At 36.8% G+C, this 20784-nt stretch overlaps 1 protein-coding gene and 1 pseudogene across 9 annotated transcripts in view; both read left to right on the top strand.

Annotated features, from left to right (window-relative positions):
• CCDC66 (coiled-coil domain containing 66) overlaps positions 1–20784 on the top strand; it is a 119988-nt gene that overhangs the window by 12080 nt on the left and 87124 nt on the right. For 7 of the 9 annotated variants that reach the window (XM_053669335.1, XM_037132108.2, XM_037132103.2 and 4 more), the window contains one exon: positions 171–292. The exons of 1 other annotated variant lie outside the window; for it this stretch is intronic. In XM_053669335.1, coding sequence (XP_053525310.1) covers positions 171–292 — 122 coding nt within the window. Of the gene's footprint in view, positions 1–170; positions 293–760; positions 863–20784 lie in introns of all 9 variants that reach the window. One more of the 9 variants, XM_053669337.1, reaches the window with a different exon arrangement.
• Positions 2155–19407, top strand: LOC119039376 (SPARC-like; annotated as a pseudogene).

Here is a 20784-nt window from a genome sequence, read left to right as displayed (position 1 = left end):
GCCTGGGTTGCAGGCCAGTTCCCAGCAGGGGATGCAAGAGAGGCAACCGCATTGATGTTTCTCTCCCTCTCTCCTTCCCTTCCCCTTAAAGATAAATAAATAATTTTAAAAATAAAAAAAAAGAAGGTTATGATTTAAGTGACTTTTTTATAAAAGGATATTACTTTCAGATGAACAGGTTGCTTTAAAGAAGAAAGAAAAAGAACCTCCTGAAAAATGGAGTAATCCTTGGAAAAAATCTGAAAGTGATAAAATAGTATGGGAAAAACTTCAAATTCTTGACCAGTCTAAGGTAAGAAATTAAAAATCAAGCATTTATGGAATATAAATGGCTCGACCCACTGAGCCATACCAGCCTGGACTTAACTGCTGTTTTTTAATGCTAAGCCATGTTCATATCTTAAAGCTTATTTTTAAAGCATATGTTTTTTTTTTAAAAACTTTGCATATGATATTTGAAAACATGGTTATTTTGAACTTATTTATGACCTCAGCTAATCACTGTTTGCATCCTTTAAATTGTCTTACTATGTTAGCAGGTATATGTAGAGGTGCTAGACAACACCATTAGGCTCCTATAAAAGAATTCTGCAATTTTTTAGATGACCACAAAACTCTACCACTGACCATGTAGTATCCACCATAACGTTATCAAGTCAAACATAAGTATGTACCACCTCAGGTCTCGCTGTGGTGACCTTTAAATTTTGCCTGTGTTTTATATAAGAAAGTGTGCCCTTGTTTTTCTATTTGTTTTTAGACTTGTGCTAGTGTTTCTGGCATTCTGTCACAGTCTCCCAGTCAGGTAGTGGTGGTCCAGGCCAATGGTCACTCATTATCTAGAGCTGGTCAGATTTTAGAGGTGAGTCTTAAGTGTCACTACTTTGAATATGTATATTTTTTAGTATTGGATCACTGTGTAACCTACTTTTCTTGAAGAAGTGAGTGTAAGTACTTTTATTTTTAATTATCAGTTAATTTTTACTGAGTGCATTGTGCTCCTTAAATTTTAAAAACGTTATTGTTTCTTTTTTACATATAATCCCTGCTTCCTAGTGAACATTTACATGTTAGCAAATATATTCTGAAAATAAGTAGGCTAAAGGGATGATTCTGATGGTAGACATTTTCATTCAGTCCTGGTAGATTTTCTTAAAGAACCCCTCCAGATTAGATTGTTTGCATAGCTGTTTGTTCTGTTCCATACAGGGTTGACTTACCTACATCAGTTTTATAGTCTGTTGATAATTTTGCATTAACAAAAGGAATGAAGTCTGAATTATATTCCCACCTTTTCAAAAGCCCTTTGACTCTTAAAAGGTAATAAATTAGTTTTGATAGATGTAATTTTGGGAGAATTTTTATTTCTGGGTGAAAATTTTAAATGTGTAAAGGTCAGAAATTGATACATGTAAACAGTACTAAAAAGTACACTAAAATTATTCGTGAAGTTGATGAGAATCAGCTTACTTACTTTTCAACATTAGAAGTGAAGAATTGCTAATGCTAAGAATATTAATTATTTTCAATTACCAAAATTTAGGTTGAAATGCTAGTATATCATTTAGTATCGTTTAATTTCCATGGTTTTTAGGTCATTTATTACCTGGGAATAACCCATACTCTGGTATGGACAAATGGGAGTAACCCATACTATGGTATGGGCAAATAAAGAATTAACCATTTGGGGTGACTTAATTTTTAAACAAAGAAATGATCGTTTGTGTGTGTGTGTGTTTAATGAAAGCATATGTCTTTTTTAATAATCCAAGAACTGTAAAGTATTTTTATTTTGGAGTCAGAGATGGAGTTGGGGTTGCAGGACTAGAAGGCAAATACATACTAAATCCAGGGCTGAGCAACCAAAGGTTAAAGAGTATGATTATCTACTTATTCTTTTACTACTTTAATGCTGTTTTTATGTATTTGTATGTGAATGTGGTAAGACATTAGAAAGATGCTATTGAGGGAAAATAAATTGTGTTTAAAAAAATCCCCCTAAGTTCCTGTAAGCAGTTGGTTTTAGAAATCCCGGCCATAGCCAGGACTCTATACTACTTAAATATTAAGTTATAACTTCATTTAATTGAGAAAAGGAGAAGTTTGGTTGTAGGCAGAGTCACCAAGATCAATTTTGTTAAAATGTAAGGGATAATGCATATAAAGTGCTTAGAACAGTGGCTGACAAATAGCAAGTGCTTAATGAAGGTATGGAACAAATTCAAAAAGAGTGTAGAGGCTTTGTCTAGAAATAAATGATCAAAATTTACTCATTTGTCTTAGGCTTTGCAAAATGAAAACACTAGGTAAAACCCCAGAAATGTTCTGAAGAAAGAAACTTAAGAGTTCTTATAGTAAAAATACATTCTTGAGAAAATCAGTTCTACATTCTTAGCCCTAGGATTGGTCCATGGTTATCAGTCAGAGGTATCAGGTGGTCTGGATAGTATGGAGGATGGTGCTAGGAAGTTGAGTCACATCTGATGGCCTGGATAGTGGATGTCAAGTGGTCTGTATACATGAGACCTTGAGGAGGTAATCAGACATCTGGATGTCGGATGTATATCCAGGCATTGATGCAGAACTGGAAACTTTAAAAGTTTAAGTTCTCATGCTAGTTAAAACAAGAATAGAATTGTTTCCTCATCCCTTAATCTACTTGATTTTAGTATTTTAGTAGTTTGACTATAGTGACTCTTATTTCTTTACTGTGTACCTCCAAGATTTGCTGTAGTTATAGTTTATAAAGCAGGTCCATTTGGAACTCTGAGGCTATTTAGAGTCAGTTCTCTTAACAGGTTTCTTTCCTCTCTCTCTCCTTGATTTTTATTCTTCCTACCCAGTTGAATGACATTGTATTCTCATCTCTGTATTGTCCAACCAAACATTCTTTTACACAGTGCAGCTTAAAACTCCTTTTGTGTTTCTAAGAAACTTACTTACAGCCTCAGCCTTTTTGAGAATAACCTGTCCTTCCCTAATGACTACCACTCCCTGAGAAGTCTTTTAAGACTTTCATTTTTAGGAACTACATTCTAATGTACTCTCTAATATGAGGTAGAATGCAAGTCATTCTACTCACTTCATATTGCTACCACCAAACCATAGCTCTTCAGTTGGCCAACAAAAGATTCCATCTATTTTTTATTTTGTTTACCTTTTATTGTGTAAAACATGTATAACATTTTTTATCATTTTAGTAATTAAAAATTCAGTGGCATTAACTATATTTACATTGTCACACAACCATTGCCACTGCCCATCTTCTGAATTTTTTCATCATCCTAGATTGAAACTACCCATTAAACAGTAACTCCCCATTTCTCTCTTTACCTAGGCTCTGGCAATACCCATTCTACTTTGTGTCTCTATGAATTTGAATTCTAGGTACCTTTAAGTAGAATCACACAATATTCTTTTGTGTCTGTTTCACTTAGCATAATGTTTTTAGGGTTCATCGAAACTGTAACATGTATCAAAATTTCATTTCTTTTTAAGGCTGAGTGATATTACATTGTACATGTAATACTGCATTTTGTTTCTCCTTCCATTCAAATGTTGGTGGATATTTGAGTTGTTACCACCTTTTCGCCATTAGGAATATTGCTGCTGTAAACATTGGTGTACATATATAATCTCTGACTTTCTGTCTTCACGTCTTTTGGGTATATCCTTGTAAGTGGAATTACTGGATCATATGCTAATTTTATGTTTAATTCTTTGCTAAATTTTTGCCAGTTTTAATTTGGTGGTTTTATGTTACTGTTTTTCACAGCTCCTGCACCATTTTACATTCCTAATAGCAATGCACAGGGTTCTGATTTCTCCATGTCCTCACCAACATTTCTTTTCCTTCTTCCCTCCCTTTCTCTCCCCTCCCCTTCTCTTCTTTATATGTGTTATATGTTAATGCCTTATCCAATATGTGATGGCAGATATTTTCTCCCATTCATGGGTTGACTTTTTTCTCACTTGATAGTGTCCTTTGAGGCATAAAAGTTTTTAAATTTGATGGTATACATTTTGTCTCCCTTTGTTGCCTGTGATTTTGGTGTCATACCCAAGAAATCATTGCCAAATCTGGTATCAGAGGCTTTTTTCCCCTTTGTTTTCTTTTTAAGAGTTTTTTATGTTCAGGTCTTCAATTTCTTTTAAGTTAATTTTTGTCTGTGGTATAAGGTAAGAGTCCAACTTCATTCCTTTCCATATGGATGTCCATTTTTCCCTGCACCATTTCTTGAAAATATTGTACTTTCCCCATTTACTATTGTTGAAAATCATTTGTTTATGTACGTGAGGGCATATTTCTGGGCTCTCCATTCTGTTCAGTTGTCCTCTGCATCTGTCTGTTTGTGACACTGTCCTAACTGTTTTGTTACCATGCCTTTGTAGTAAGTTTTGAAACCAGGAAGTGTCCTACAATTACGTTCTTCTTTTTTAATATTGTTTAAGCTATTGAGTGTCCCTTGAAATTCCATATGAATTTTAAGGATGAATCTTTCTATTTTTGCAAAAAGACTGTGAGACTTTCATAAAGGTCACATTGAAAATACAGATTAATTTAGGTAATCTTGATAATGCTAAGTGTTCCAGTTCATGAACACAATGTATCTTTCCATTTATATGACTTCTTTAATATCCTTCAGTAATGTTTCGTAGTTTTCAAGATACATGTATCTTGCCTACTTACTCCTAAATATTTTATTATTTTTGATGCTATTGGAGGCATATTGTTATATGCCTCCATGGATTTGTTTGTTACTTCCTTTCCCAGATATGTGACTTATTTTTCTGTGTTGCATTGTTCGTGCAACTTTGTTGAATTTGTTTTATTCTAAGTTGTGTCCTACAATTGTGCTGAACTTGTTTATTCTGAGAGGTTGTGTGTGTATAATCTTGAGAGTGGTGGTCATTGTATGGCATGTGAGTTTGATGTGAATCTTTCAAATTGTTTTGTTGATGAGTAGATACACATATATGGACCAGTATTAAAGCTAAGAAATTCATATATGTGTGATTATAACTGACCACATATGTGTATCTTCTTTTTGACTTTTCAACTGACTTGAAAATATTATGTAATATTTCTAACATGCAAAAGGATATGAAAGACAATACAAAACACATTTCTGTCCATGTCATGAATCAGGAAGAGTATATTATATCATACAGTTCAGAGTTCAGCAAGAATTTCTATGGATTTATGTCACTAATGGGACAAGAGTTTTTAAAAATAGGTCATGCAACCCAGTAGAGTAAAAGTAGAATACCTAGAACTTTTATATTCCTATTGTCAGGTTACTTTAGCATCCTGGGAATAGTGTTTGTGGATTATGAGCTCCACCCCACAGTAAAACTGGAATGTGACTAAGTTGTAACCCAGTCCCATTCCACTGATGGCTTTATTTTAGAAGAAACAAATAATAGCAGCCTAGATGCAACAAGCCAGTCCTGCCCAAAGCTTTCTTTTGTTTCTCTATACTGGACAGTCTAGGTATCAGGGGAACCCTATCTTAGTCCTCTAAAATTGGACTCTATATTGAAAACTGGGTGGGTCTCTTGCCAGAAAAATTAATAGTTAAGTTGAACAAAGAAATAGAATTGTTTGAAGGCCTCCTAGTCAAGAAATACACTAGGCACTTTACATATCTGTGCATCTGGTTTTAGAAAAGATGCAGAATTTACTAATATATAATCAGGTAGAGGAGAGCACCAAGAGTAACTTGTGTATCCTAACTGCCCATAACATTAGACCTAGAGAAATGACTGTTAAAGGAGGGGTAAACAGGAGAAAAATTGAGACTATGAACATTCTCAGAACTAGAAAGAAGGGTGTACCAGCTAAGTACTCAAAGGAAAATCTTTTATCAGAAATATGTCCTATTTGTGAAGCAGGACATTTTTAAAGAAAACACTGACTTTGCTTTATTTATTCATGTCTTATTCCACAAAGGACTTGAAGTTGTTCAGGAAATTCTTGTACGAGAATAGGCCGAAGATAAGAGAGTAGAATAAAACTAAGAATATAATAGTAGGAAAGTAAAAAGATTTGGTAATGAAATAAAGTGAAATCACAATGCGGAAGAAGAAGAATTCACAGTGGGGACATTCCCTGAATATGGGAAGAATTTTTTTAAAAAGATACAAAGTCTGGCATAAAATATACTACAAATAGTTGAACAAATACAACCTTGAGTGATAGATTTCTCCAAAGAAGAAAAATAGATAAGAGCACTAATAACATATCAGAGAAAAAACTTTCTAGACTAGAAAGAAAAATTAAGTTAAATGAATTAAAAGAGGCTGATTTGAAGACATCCTAGTAAGTGATCAAATTTCAGGAAGTATAGACTTCTTCAAGTATTTAAACATAAGGCAAGGAACAAAAATCAAGTTAACCTTAGATTTTGTCTCTATATATAATAGGAAAATATTTATAAAGGTTTACTAAATAAAGACTGGGACTAAAAAATTTAATGCCTAAACATGTTTACATATAAAGGGAACATAAAGATAGACCTGTAAGAATTTATAAAGTATTCCTCTCAAGGATCTTCCCTGACATTTTTTTTGTTGTTTAAAGAACAGTTTTAAAAGGTTATTTTAGGGTCAGAAACATGAATCAGAACTAAAATACAATTAACAAGACATTTGTGCTAAAAAACCCCAGGAATATGGAGCTGACACAGTGTATCTAAGACATTGCAAAACCAGAAAGGTAAATTACTAAACAATACATATGATATAACTATATCTGTGGGGTTTTTTAAATATATTTTATTGATTATGCTATTTCAGTTGGCCTAATTTTTCCCCCTTTACCCACCTCCACCTGGTACCCTCCATTCCTTCTGGCAGTCCCCCCTCTTTAGTTCATGTCCATGGGCCATGCATATAAGTCCTTTAGCTACTTCATTTCCTATACTGTGTTTAACATCCTGTTGCCTACCAATTCTGTGCCTACCAATTTGTACTTCTTAATCCCTGAACTTTTTCTCCCATTCTACCTGTACCCCCTCCCAACTGATAACTCTCCAGATCATCTCCATATCTATGATTCTATTTCTTTTCTGCTTGTTTGCTTAGTTTGCTTTCTGGATTGATTCAGTTGTTGATAGTTATGAATTTATTGCCACTTTTGCTTTGTTGGGGGATGTCTGACAAACTGAGGCACACTGATTAGGATTATTGCTGTTTTTATATTCATAGTTTTTATCTTTTTCTTTTTCTTAAATAAGTCCCTTTAACATTTCATATAATCATGGCTTGATGATGAATTCCTCGAGTTTTGCGTTCTCTGGGAAGTGCTTTATCTGCCCTTCAGTTCTCAATGATAGCTTTGGTGGATAGAGTAGGTTGTAGGTCCTTCTTTTCATCACTTTGAATACTTCTTGCCAGCCCCTTCTAGCCTGAAAATTTTATTTTGAGAAATCAGCTGACAGTCTTTTATGGGAATTCCTTTGTAGGTAACTCTCTGCTTTTCTCTTGCTGCCTTTAAGATTCTCTCTTTAGGACTTCTAGCCAAGTTGGAGGCATAAGTAGATACGATTTGCTTTCTGCACAACCAAAAGAAGGAAACGGCCAATGTAAAAACAAAAAACAACCAGAACTGCCAAAAAATCAAATTGTGTGGAAGTCCAACAGCCAAGGAGTTAAAGGAGAAGCATTCATCCAGACTGGTAGGAGGAGGAGACAGGCAGCAAGTATGGAATGAACACGTGGCAAGGCAGTGTCTGCTGGATAGGGAGGTCCCACATTAGCATGCAGATAAACTAGGAACAACAACTGGGGAGCAAGGCAGACCACCCAACCCAGGCTTGCAATAAAACCTCAAAACCTCTGGCTTTAAAAATCTGTGTGTGTTGTAGTGGTGGGAAAAACTCCTAGTGTCACAGGAAAGTCCATTAGAAAGATCCATAAGGTCCTAGAACATAAACACACCCATCCATGAATCAGCACCAGAAGAGCCTGATTCACTTGCAGGTAGCCAGGGAAGTAACTGAAAGTGGGAGGAGAGCTGAGCAAGCAGCATTGTTCCCTCTCTGATCCCTCCTCCACATACTGAGCTACAACACAGTAATGTGGGTTGCCCCACCCTGGTAAATAATTAAAGCTCTGCCTTTTACAATGTAAGTGGCATGCTGAGACAAAAAAAGAAAATGGCCTGAATGAAAGAACAGATTGAAGCTCCAGAAAAAATACAACCAAGCAATGAAGAGATAGCCAGCTTATCAGAGGCACACTTCAAAATGCTGGTAATGAGGATGCTCACAGAAATGACTGAGTAAGGATGCAAAATAAAGAACTGAAGGCTATACCAAGTGAAATAAGGAAAATACACGGGGAACCAACAGTGAAGGGAACTCAAATCAGCATTTGGAACAGAAGAAAGAAATAAACATTTAACCAAAACAGAATAAAGAATCAAGAATTCAAAAAAATGAGGAGAAGCTTAGGAACCTCTGGGACAATTTTAGACATTTCAACATCTGAATCATAGGAGTGCCAGAAGAAGAAGAAAAGTAAGAAATTGAAAACTTATTTGAGCAAATAATGGAGAACTTCTCCAGTCTGGCAAAGGGAATAGACTTCCAGGAAGCTCAGAGAGCCCCAAAAAAGTTGAACCCAAGGAAGCACACACCAAGGCACATCATTATTACATTACCCAAGATTGGAGATAAGGATAGAGTCTTGAAAGCAGCAAGAGAAAAGGAGACAGTTACCTACACAGGAGTTCCCATCAGATGGTCAGCTGATTTCTCAAAAGAGACCTTGCAGGCAAGAAGGGGCTGGAAAGAAGTATTCTAAGTCATGAAAGGCAAGGACCTACATCCAATATTACTCTATCCAGCAAAGCTATCATTTGCAATGGAAGGGCAGATAAACTGCTTCCCAGATAAGATAAAGTTAAAGGAGTTCATCATCACCAAGCCCTTATTATATGAAATGTTAAAGGGACTTATCTAAGAGAAAGAAGATCAAAACTACAAATAGTAAAGTGACAACAAGCTCAACAATTATCCATAACTGAACCTAAAATACAAAAACTAAACAACTAGAAGAGGAACAGAATCACAGAAATAGAGATCACATGGAGGGTTATTAGTGGGAGGTGGAGGGGGAGAATGGGGGAAAATACTGCATGGGATAAGAAGCATAAATGATAGGTACAAAATAGGGAAAGGTTGAGGACAGTATAGGATAGGGAGAAGCCAAAGAACTTGTATATATATGACCCAAGGACATGGACTGAGGTGGGGGGTACTGGAGGGAGAGGTGTACAGGGTAGAGGGGGATAAAGGGGAGGGAAAAAAGGGACAACTGTAATAGTATAATCAATAAAATATACTTAGAAAATGAATTGTTGGAGTTCTTACTAATTTACTACCCACCCCTCTTCCACACTCCCCATTTCCTTAAAACAAATAGTTTATCACCCTACATTTACTATAACTCAGATCTCTGTTCTGGTTGTCTTTTGAAATAAAATCTTGGGCAGTCTTTCCTTAAATTACACTTCTTGGGAGGAATTGGAAAAATCAGGTAAATACTTCACTTCCCCTTCCTGCTCCTCACTCACCTGGCCAGTAACTTGCAATCTAAGGAGGGTTTTCAAAACAGAAACTGACCTAAGGAATTGTTTTGAAGGTTGGGAGTGACTGTCATGTAATGCCTAAAGTTGCCACCCTCTAAGGAATGAAAAAAAAAAGGAAAATTATATTTAGAATACATCTTAAAAGGAAAAAATGAAATAGGGAAAATCATTTCTAAGGTGATATGAGAATAAACAAAGAGGGGCAGCTCAAGCAAGAGGGGGAAATTGAAAAGAGGAAATATTTGAAAAAGCAGTTGAGATTAATTTCCCAAAATAAAAAAAAAGACCTCAGATTCAAAGGGCCAAAAAAGAATAAGAAAAATTCTACCTCCACATACTAAACTGAAATTTGAGAATATGAGAGACAGAAAAATTCTAAAAACCTTTAAAAACAAAACAGTCTATCTATAAAAGAACAAGGATGAATTCACACATTTCTCTCTTTTTTGACATTTTTAAACATCAGTACTGTGTACAAGATGACTGGTTATATTTCAAAGTATTACAATGGAAAATAACTTTAAAAATTAGAATTTAATATTTAGCCAGATAATTGTTTAAATAAGAGTAGATAACAAAACATCCTCAGATAGTCAAGTCCTCTGAAGATTTTTATAAAATGGCTCACATTTAACCAACAGCAATCTTGAGAAAGAAGAACAAAGTTGGAGGAGTCATGCTACCTGGTATCAAATTATACCATAAGGCCATAGAATTCAAAACAGCATGTTACTGGCATAAAAACAGTCACGTAGATAAATGGAACAGAAAAGAGAGCTCAGAAATAAATCCACACCTTTATAGTCAATTAATATTTAAGAAAGGAGGCAAAAATAAGAGGGTAAATATAGTCTATTCAATAAATGATTTGGGGGAAATGGGACTGATATGTGCCAGAAAATGAAGCTAGACCACTGTATGCCTCACACAAGAATAAACAAAATGGTTGAAAATCTTAAATATTAGATTTAAAACAATTAAAATCAGAAGAAAACATAGGCAGTAGAATCTCAGTTATTTCTTGCAGCAGTATTCTGATGTGTCACCTTGGTCAAAGAAAACAGAAGAAAAAATAAATGGGACTACATAGAACTAAAAAGCTTCCAACAGCAAGGAAATCATCAACAAAATGAAAACCAACTAAATGGAAGAACATGTTCACCAATTATACATCTGATAAGGGCTTAATATTGAAATTTAATAATTTGCAAAGCTCAACACCAAAAACAAAATCCAACTAAAAAATTGACAAAGGACCTGAATAGACACTTCTCCAAAAAAGGACATACAAATGGCCCATAAACATGATGTTTAATGTCACTAACTAGAGAAATGGAGATTAAAGCCACAATGAGGTATCACCTTACACCTGTCAGAATGGCTATTATCAAATCAACAAACAAGCGTTGGAGAGGTTGCATTGAAAAGAGAACCCCTGTGCACAGTCAGTGGGATGCAGATTGCTGCAGCCACTGTGGAAAGCAGTATGGAGTTACCTCAAAAACTTAAAAATAGAACTGCCTTATAAGCCAGTAACTCCACTTCTGGGAATGTATCTGAAAAAAAGCCAAAACACTAATTCTAAAAAATCTATATCAAGACTGATAAAATTAAGTCTGAAAGTGCCAATAATTGTAGGTAGAAAGTAAGTTATTAGTGAATATCATTCCAACAATTTTGAAACTTAGATGAAGTGGATAAATTACTGTAAAAGTAACAGGAATCAACTTGAAAAATTTGAATAGTCTTGTAACTGTTAAAGTAAATGTAGATCTAGTTTAAAAAGTTTTCCCACAAGGGGAACAGAGTGCCCACGTGGTTTCACTGATAATTTCTACCAATAAATCCCAAGTTTAAAAGACTGGTATATTCTTGATATTGAAGCCAGAAAAATAACAGAAAAGGAAAATTAGGTTTATTCCTTTCATGAATACACACACCAAAATCCTAAAGAAAACATTAGCAAGTGAAATTCAATAATATATATCATGCATTAGATAAGTTCATGCTAGGTAGTTAAGGATATTTTAAGAATCCACATATGTTCCTTTTAATACAATAAAAGAAAAACAGTAGATGCAGAAAAGGCATTTGATCAAATTCAGTACCAGGTTCATTAAGGAAAATGCCTCTGCGTATTAGACTAGAAGGGACTGCCAACTGAACGTTAAAACCAAAAAACCCAAAACATCATCTTAACTGAGAAAATTTTAGTGTTTCATTTAAAATTTAAAATGAGATAAAATACCCACGTTATTACTATTTGTTAGTAGTGGTGTCCTACCCAGTATAGCAAGACAGGGAGAAGAAATCAAAAGTCAAAAGAACTGGAGTGGAAAAGATAAAATTGTAATGATTTTTCATTTATATAGAAAACCAAAAAAATCTATGGACAAAATATCAGATTTGAAAAGTGAGAATTAGTAATTTGCTAATTCATGAAGTCTCAACAAATTTCATGGGCTTGTTGTATTACACAGAATATGTTGTCACAGTGGAATTATACGCTAAATATCAGTAACAAATGGTCAAATTTCTAAGTGTTTGCTATTTAACCAATATACTTCTTAGTCTTTCAACCTTTTCCATCTCATGGCACACATAAACTAATTACTGAAATTCTGCAGCACACTGAAAAAAAATTTTTTTTTTGCCAATCTGACCAAAAAAGTAGGTACAATTTTCTTTCATTCATAATGGCTATTGTGTTGGCTATTGCCTTTTTTTGAAATATGACAGTCTAAGGGAAAAGAGGTCAATGTCACTGACTAAATGGTCAGGTATTACATGTTTTAAGAATTCTGAGTGGATTGAGCGCGGGCCTGCGAACCAGACAGTCGTGGTTTGATTCCCGGTCAGGGCACATGGCAGGGTTGCAGGCTGGTTCCCTGCAGGCCAGTTTCCAGCAGGGGACCCACGAAAGGCAACCGTACATTGTTGTTTCTCTCCCTTTCTCCTTCTCTTCCACTCTAAAGATAAATAAATAAATAAAATCTTTAAAAAAAAAAAAGAATTCTGGCACACCAGTGTGCCTGTTGTGGAACACCAGTTAAAAATCACTGGTATAGGCTCTGGCCAGATAGCTCAGTTAGAGTGTCATCCCAGTACACCAAAGGTGTAGGTTCGATCCCCAGGCAGGGCACATATAGTGATCAACCAATGAATACATAAATAAATGGAACAAGTCAGTGTTTATCTCTATCTCTTTCTCTGTCTTTTCCTCTAAAAATTAATATTTTTTTAAAGAAAATCACTGTTCTAGGTGAAAGAAATAAAAATAACTAGAAAATATTTTGAACTGAGTGATAATGAAAAAATTATATATCAAAACACACGGGCTTCCTATACTTGGAGAAAAATTTATAGACTTAAATGCATTTCTTAGAAGGGAAAGACTGAAAAGAAAACATCAATGATCTAAGTATTCATTTTAGAAATTAGAGAAAGAACAGGAAAAATTGAACCCAAAGGAAGTAGAAGGAAATAATAAGATCATTGTGGCTATCAATAAAATTAGAACTATGCAACAGAGAGAAGAAAGCCAGAAGTTCTTAACAAAGCTATTTAAATTTATAGAGTGCTTGCACAATTGGCAATTAAAAATGAGACATCAATAAAGAGTCTATGGCCATTAAAAAGATGAGTGTATTATGAACAGCTTTTGCCAATGCATTAGAGAATTTAGCTGAAAAATTGGCCTTATTAAACATTACTAAAGTTGATACAAGATATAGGAAATCTTAAAAAAGAGATCCGAATGAATGTAAATTTATTCAAGACATGGAACTTATTAAAAACCTCATGAAGTGAACTCCACGTCAGGTGTGTTCATTGGTGACCTCTTTGGACAAGGTAGAAAGCAGAACTTTTCCAAGGTTCTTTATGAGGGAAGTATAAATAAGTAAACACCTGGTACCAAAGCTAACAAAACAAATATTTTTTATAACAAAATCTGACAATACAAGAACAATGTTAAAAATTCATCATGATCAAGCCCTGGCTGGTGTAGCTCAGTGGATTGAGTGCAGGCCGGCGAACCAGAGTATCACGGTTCGATTCCCAATCAGGGCACATGCCTGGGTTGCAGGCCAGTTCCTAGCAGGGGACACCCAAGAGGCAACCATACATTGATATTTCTCTCCCTCTCTCCTTCTCTTCCCCTCTAAAGATAAATAAAATTTTTAAAAAATTCATCATGATCAGTTGGGTTTATTTAAGGAACACAAGCTAGTTTTATCATTCAGAACTTAATGTTGTTTATAGAAGTAATAGGGAGATTTAATAAAAAGGGCTAGATATAAAATTAATACATGTGTACTGGCACAAAACCGAAATCTGGCATAAATACAAGAAAGGTGATAAGCAATCTCCTTAATCAAAAGTTCTGCTCTTTGAATATTACTGTTAGATTATAAAACGCAGAGAAGTAAAAACTACCTATATAATAAAGGACTTAACATCTACAGTATATCTTTAAAAAACTCCAAGTTATAAGAAGAAAAAACTCACTTTCTAAAAATAAAAGATTTTGAACAGATGTAGTTGCAGAGAGGATATATGGCAAACAAGCACATACCTCTATAGTCCTGGTTCCAGAAGATTTTAAAGAAGTTTTCAAGTTTAAAAAATTAGTTCTGAGAGGTGACTTTCAGCCAAGATGGAGGCGTAGGTGGAAACACTGTGCCTTCTCGCACACCCAAGTTTAAAGACAACAAAGTTTTAGTAATAAAAATGCAGCCAAAACACAGAAAATTGAACTTTACGGAAGTCCAATAACAGCGAACAATTTAGCCAGACCGGTAAGGAGGGCTGGAGTCAGCAGTGGAGTGGGGTCAGGCGGGAAAGATCGGCTGGACCAACCCAGGAGCGCAAGCAGCGGTTGGTGGATCCTGTGGACCCAGTGAGGGCTCAGGGTGGCTGGCTGACCGCAGTCACACCTTTGAGCATAGATAAACCAAGTGAAGGAGCGAACAGTGACACAGACCGTTCAGGCTAGGGCCCCAGCGTTGGGAATTAGAGCCCGAAAGCACCCATTGGAAAGACTTTCAGGATTGAGGTGCCGGGAGAGTTCATTGGAGAGACCAACAGGGTCCTGGAGGGTACACAAGCCCACACACCCAGGAACCAGCACCAGAAGGGCCCAATATGCTTGTGGGAATCGGCAGAGCAGACAGAAATCCGAGAGAGAGCAGACCAAACGCCATTGCCCCTCTCTGGCCCCGCCCCCATATTCAGCGTCACAAACCATCGACCTGGGTGGCCCCGCCCTGGCGAACACCTAAGGCTTCGTCCCTCATACGTAACAGGTGCAAACAGACCAACACATTACAGCTCAAGGACAGCTCAAAGCCCCAGAGCCAGTAATTCTAAGCGACCAAGAGATAGCCAAACTTCGAGATGCACTGTTCAAAACACTGGTGATCAGGATGCTCACAGAACTGATTGATTTTAATCACAAATTAGAGGAACAAATGAAGGCTAAACTAATTGAAATGAAGGGAAATGCACAGGAAACCAATAGTGATGGAAAGGAAACTGGGACTCAAGGGAGTGGACCAGAAGGAAGAAAAAAATGACCAAATAGAAAACAGTGAAGAAATAATTCAAAAAAATGAGGAAAGGCTTAGGAACCTTCAGGACATCTTTAAACATTCCAACATATGAATTATAGGGGTACCAGAAGGGGAAGAGGAACAGCCATAAGTGGAAAACTTATTTGAACAAGTAATAAAGGAGAACTTCCCCAATCCGGTGAAGGAAATAGACTTCCAGGAAATCCAGGAAGTTCAGAGAGTCCCAAAGAAGTTGGACCCAAGAAGTAACACACCAAGGCACATCATCATTACATTAGCCAAAATTAAAATGAAGGAGAGAATCCTAGAAGCAGCAAGAAATAAGGGGACAGTCACCTACAAGGAGTTCCTATCAGACTGTCAGCTGATTTCTCAAAAGAGACCTTACAGGCAAGAAGGGGCTGGAAGGAGGTATTCCAAGTCATGAAATCCAGACTTACAACCAAGATTACTCTATCCAGCAAAACTTTCATTTAGAATGGAAGGACAGATAAAGTGCTTTTCAGATAAGATCAAATTCAAGGAGTTCATCATCACCAAGCCCTTATTATATGAAATGTTAAAGGGACTTACCTAAGAAAAGGAAGATAAAAAATATGAACAGTGGAAGGACAGCAAACTCACAGTTATTAACAACCACACCTAAAACAAAAGCAAACTAAGAGGACAGCTAGATCAGGAGTGGAAACATAGAAATGAAGATCTCAAGGAGGGTTAGCAACAGGGGAGTGGGAGGAGGAGAAGGGGGGAGAAGGTACAGAAAATAAGTAGCATAGACAGTAGGTAGAAAATAGGGGAGGGCAAGAATAGTATGGGAAATATAGAATCTAAAGAACTTGTGACATGTGGACATTAAAGGGGGGAATGATGGGGGAGGGTTATGCAGGGTGGGGGGGAATAGGACAACTGTAATGGCATAATCCATAAAATAAATTTAAAAAAAAATCAGAGGTGTTTACCTATTAGATGCTGGAGTTAAGAGCCCTTTTTCCACCCCACCTAAGCTTCTGACTGAAATTCCAGGCTCATTCCAATCACACTTGAAGCAAATATTCTTTTTTTGGAAAGTGTTCACCTCTTTCAGCTTCTCACTGACTTAAAAAATTCTAAGAAGGCATTTGTCTTCAGATGTCTCCCAACTTTTAAAGATGAATCAACACCTGGACTCTAGAAACCGGTTGGAATGTTATTGATGCCACTGAATGATACACTTAAAAGGGGTTAAAATGCCAAATTTTATTTTTCTTTAATTTGATTGTTTTGTGTATTATATCTCAAAGCTTTTTTGAAAAAAACAAAAAAAAATAGTTCTTTGTTTATGCTCTTACTCTTGGAAGATCCTGTTTTTTCTAGCTCAGTGTCCTGAGATTGACCACCCACTACCCACACAAATGCCTTTTCTGCTTGGTGAGTGGACAAGATAGGTAAATGGACAGTGTCTAAAATAAAGAGGCTCTTGGTGGATGGGCTGGCAAGCAGGGGTATCATGGATCATGGCAAAGTCACCACTAAGTGACTTTTTTCAAAGCTGTATTTTAATAAACATCTTTAAGGGAAGAATGAAATGAAATAGAACCAGATATTTAGGACCACTGGCAAACCCCTCTATTAATTCTGATTCAGCAGCTGATGTTCATACAGCATTTGTGTTAGTAAGAATTAGTGTTTCCTAACATAGAATGAGTTGAAGGTAGCTAAAGAATTTTATTAGGACCCTGTAACATGACAGGACCTGTTTGTGAGGAAGGATATAGGGAATACCAATGAAAATAAATTTTTGCCCAAGGCAGTCACTTGAGAATAGAATAGACTGAACGTGAATGTTCTTAAAAAGGAGATTTTACATATGAGAAGGGAAGTCTTGGATCTGTAATATGAGAGAGATAAGGGAACGTTTGAGTAAGTCTGAGGGAAAGGGATTCTTACTTTAGGGATGAATTAATGGAAGGGAGGTGTTAGGTGTAGCCAAATCACATTTGTTATAGTGTGTCTTGTGTTCCCATTTGCCTTGCCTTAAACTAAATGAGCTCAGTAGCCAAAAGGGACATTTCATTCTACCTACCTCTTCTCCCTACCCACCCCAATCCTTACACTTCATTCCTCTGACTGAATGCACATTGGGGAAACTTAGGAGAAAGAAAGTAATAAAAGGTTTCTTAGACATTCCTGCAGAGCTTCATAAGGCTGTCTGCTTGCCACTGAAGGTTTCCAGCACCATCAAGGCCTGGATCTTCTTTTTCCTTTGCCTGACCAGAGGATCTTGGCAGCCCCTCAACAGGGAGGCCTGCCTGATGAGACACAGGTTGTAGATGAAATGGTGACTGAGGTGTCTGAGGAACTCATCAGAGCCAACCCCCTCAGGGCAGAAGTAGAAGAAATTGATGAAAGTGTTGAGGAAGAGGTGGTGGCAGAAAACCCATGCAAGAAGCATCACTGCAAACGTGGGTGTGATAGCTGGATAAGAACAACACCCCCATGTGCATGTGCCACCACCCTACCAGCTGCCCTGCCCCAATTACTGAATTTCACAAGGTGTGCAGCAATGCCAACAAGACCTTCGACCTGTCCTGCTACTACTTTGCCACCAACAAGTGCAACCTGGAGGGCACGAAGAGCCACAAACTCCACCTGGACTACATTAGTCCCTGCAAATATATTCCCACCTGCCCTCAGCCTTCAAGCTGACTGAATTCCCTCTGCACATGTGGGACTGGCTCAGGAACATCCTGGTCACTCTGTGTGAAAAGGATGAGGGCAACAACCTTCTGACCAAGAAGCAGAGTTGCAGGTGAAGAAGATCCATGAGAACAGAAGTGCCTGGAGTCTGGAGCACATTCCATGTTGCCGCTGGCCCAGGACTTCGAGAACTACAACATGTACATCTACTTTGTGTGCTGGCAGTTGGCCAGCTGGACCAGCACCCCACTGATGGGTACCTGTCCCACACTAAGCTCGTCCCACTGCTTGCGCCTCATCCTGATGGAGCACTTGGACCACCTGCTTTTTTGAGATCTGTGACCTGAACAACAACAAGTACATCACTCTGGACGAGTGGGCCAGCTACTTTGGCATCAGGGAGCAGGATAGAGACAAGTAAAAATATAACCGTGATCTAAATCCACACTTTCTTTGGTGGTATCAGATTCTGTCTCTTTAACCTTTCCCCTCTTATTTCAAACCTCAAATGTTTGAAATGTTTGCATGGTATGTTATTCTGCCTGGGGGCAAGGTGCTAATATAGATTTTTTAAAAATGAGTACATCATTGGTGCTAAAAATGGAAATGGTAACCCAAGTCATGAAATCTTAGATAAAACTTGGCCCCTTGCTCACCCACTAATAGTCCCACATTTCCTGGTCATTTGAAGCACTGGCCGTTGTTTTGGTGGCAAATGGGTGGGAACTTTTATCTGCTCACATCTTCCTTCAACACATAGAGCATCTCAGAGTTGCTCTGTGTTCCTCTGTTTCAAACTAATGCTTACCAAGTGAGACTTTTGTGTTAATTTTATTTCAGGGTGTTGGCTGCAGGTGAGGTCTTTCCCACATGGCCTGAAGGTGGGCAAAGGGAAGTAACATGTGAGGTTGGCAAGAATGTTTCTGGGACTAGAGGACTAGTGGTTGGAGAAATTTCTGGAAAACCTGATGACCAGAACAGCAGATAACTAGTGTTTGTGTGGGGCTAAACTGAAAGAACATGGGGGTGTGTTATAAAAAACTATGTAATCTCTCACTTAAACCCAGTTCCTCACCATTTCCCCCCTCTACCAGGGCCAATTTTTTCACCTTACGCTGTTGGTCAAACTTGGGAACAGGGTACCATCAGTTCTCGAGAATCCACAAAGCCTTGGGGGTTAGAGGCATGTGGTGTTGGATCACTATGTACTATAGGGCTTCTCCTCTCCTGTCTTTAGGAGAGGCAGGACTGGGAAGGGGTTTCAGCCATGAAAGGCAAAATCAAAAGTGAGGTGTAGAAAGTTGTAAAACAGAAAAAGTGGAGTTAATGAATTGGTTTTGTTTTTGAGTTTTTTGTTTGTTTCAGATGGCTGTCATGAGAATTCTTTTCCTTGGTTTCTAGCATGTCCTCCTTTTCTTCCCTCCCCCCTTTTCCTTCTGTTAATCAAGAGAAAATTCAGTCAGTGGAATGTCAGATCTCATAAGCTGAGAACTTGTTCCCCTACAAGCATTTAATGAAAAAGCTGCTTACTGCCCTGGCTGGTGTAGCTCAGTGGATTGAGCACAGGCCTATGAACCAGAGGATCCCAGTTCGATTCCCAGTCAGGGCACATGCCTGGGTTGCAGGCCAGTTCCCAGCAGGTGACGCACCAAAGGCAACCATACATTGATGTTTCTCCTCCTCTCTCCTTCCCCTCTAAAGATAAATAAATAAAATCTTGGAAATTTTTAACAAAAAAAAAAAAAAAGCTGCTTACTAACTGTGCAAAGTCTTGCCATGATATGGAGAGTTTGACAAATCTTTAAAAACAAATGTAACGACTTAAAAAACCAAAAGTTTTCCTAGTTGGAGAAGTGAAATGAATTATTCAGGTGGCAAGCAAGTGTTTGGTAATCATTTTGTAAGACATCCTTGAGTAAGAAAATGAAGACTGGATTGAGAGAACTGATTATTAAATTTCCCACTAGGTTGTAAATATATATATCTATAAAAGATTTTGTGAGAAATTTTGGGAATTTTCAAGGTTAATTTCAACTTGTGCCAAATAATTTGCAATGTCACCAAAATTTGAAACCAGATCTAGTTATATCAGACTTAAGAAAACAGATCATAGAATCCTAAGATTGATGTAGTGCTGAGAATTTCTTACAAGGAATTCAAAGAGCCCATGTGTTTTTCTTTTCCCCTTTGACCTCTAAAATAACACTGCTAAAGATAGAAGACTTGTTAAATTACTTACCTAAAGATAGTGCTCTTTTTGGAGTTGTTCTTTTAGACTCAAATAAATGCGATGGGTTATAAAAAACCTGTTTAAGATAAGTCAGATATGCTAAGATTTTTTTTCTTTTTGTATGAGTATTTCCTATTTACTGATGAGCTTTTGTCTTTGTTTCTGGTAAAAAGAAGGGCAGACAGTAACATTTTGAGGTATATTGCCTCAAACTATTTAAAATTATTGTAGTCTGTCAAACTATTTAAAATTATGTCCTGTAGTTATTTCACATAATAAAATGTTGCATTTCAGGACAGTTAGAGTAGAATACATTCTTTTCTTGTTAGAGAATATTAAATTTATCAACTAAAGCAACAACAAATTTTTATGGTACTCTTTTTTTATTTTTTGGCTTTCTTATAATTCAAGGACTTAATCTGGACAAATATATTTTTCTTATTGAAATGTCAGAGATTGTAATAAGGCTACAGTAGCAGAAATGGAAAAGAAGAAGGATACTCTAGAAATAGACATTATTATTCAGCAGAGAAAATCAGTCTCTTATCTTCCTGACTCTGGTCCAAAGGCAGTATTTTTTGTATTTTGAAGCCAAGTGTAAAACAATATCCATCTATTTTAAATTATCAGTATAACTCATTTAAAAATCTATTAGGATAGCACTTTGGAAATCCTATAATTGTTTTAGAGAAAGAATTTTCTATTTCTCA

Source organism: Artibeus jamaicensis, unplaced genomic scaffold, assembly GCF_021234435.1.
Source record: "Artibeus jamaicensis isolate MK-2021 breed Jamaican fruit bat unplaced genomic scaffold, CSHL_Jam_final contig_519, whole genome shotgun sequence".
Lineage (NCBI taxonomy): Eukaryota > Metazoa > Chordata > Mammalia > Chiroptera > Phyllostomidae > Artibeus > Artibeus jamaicensis.
The sequence above is the reverse complement of the archived record's forward strand: the minus strand, read 5'-3'. Positions and strand labels throughout refer to the sequence as shown.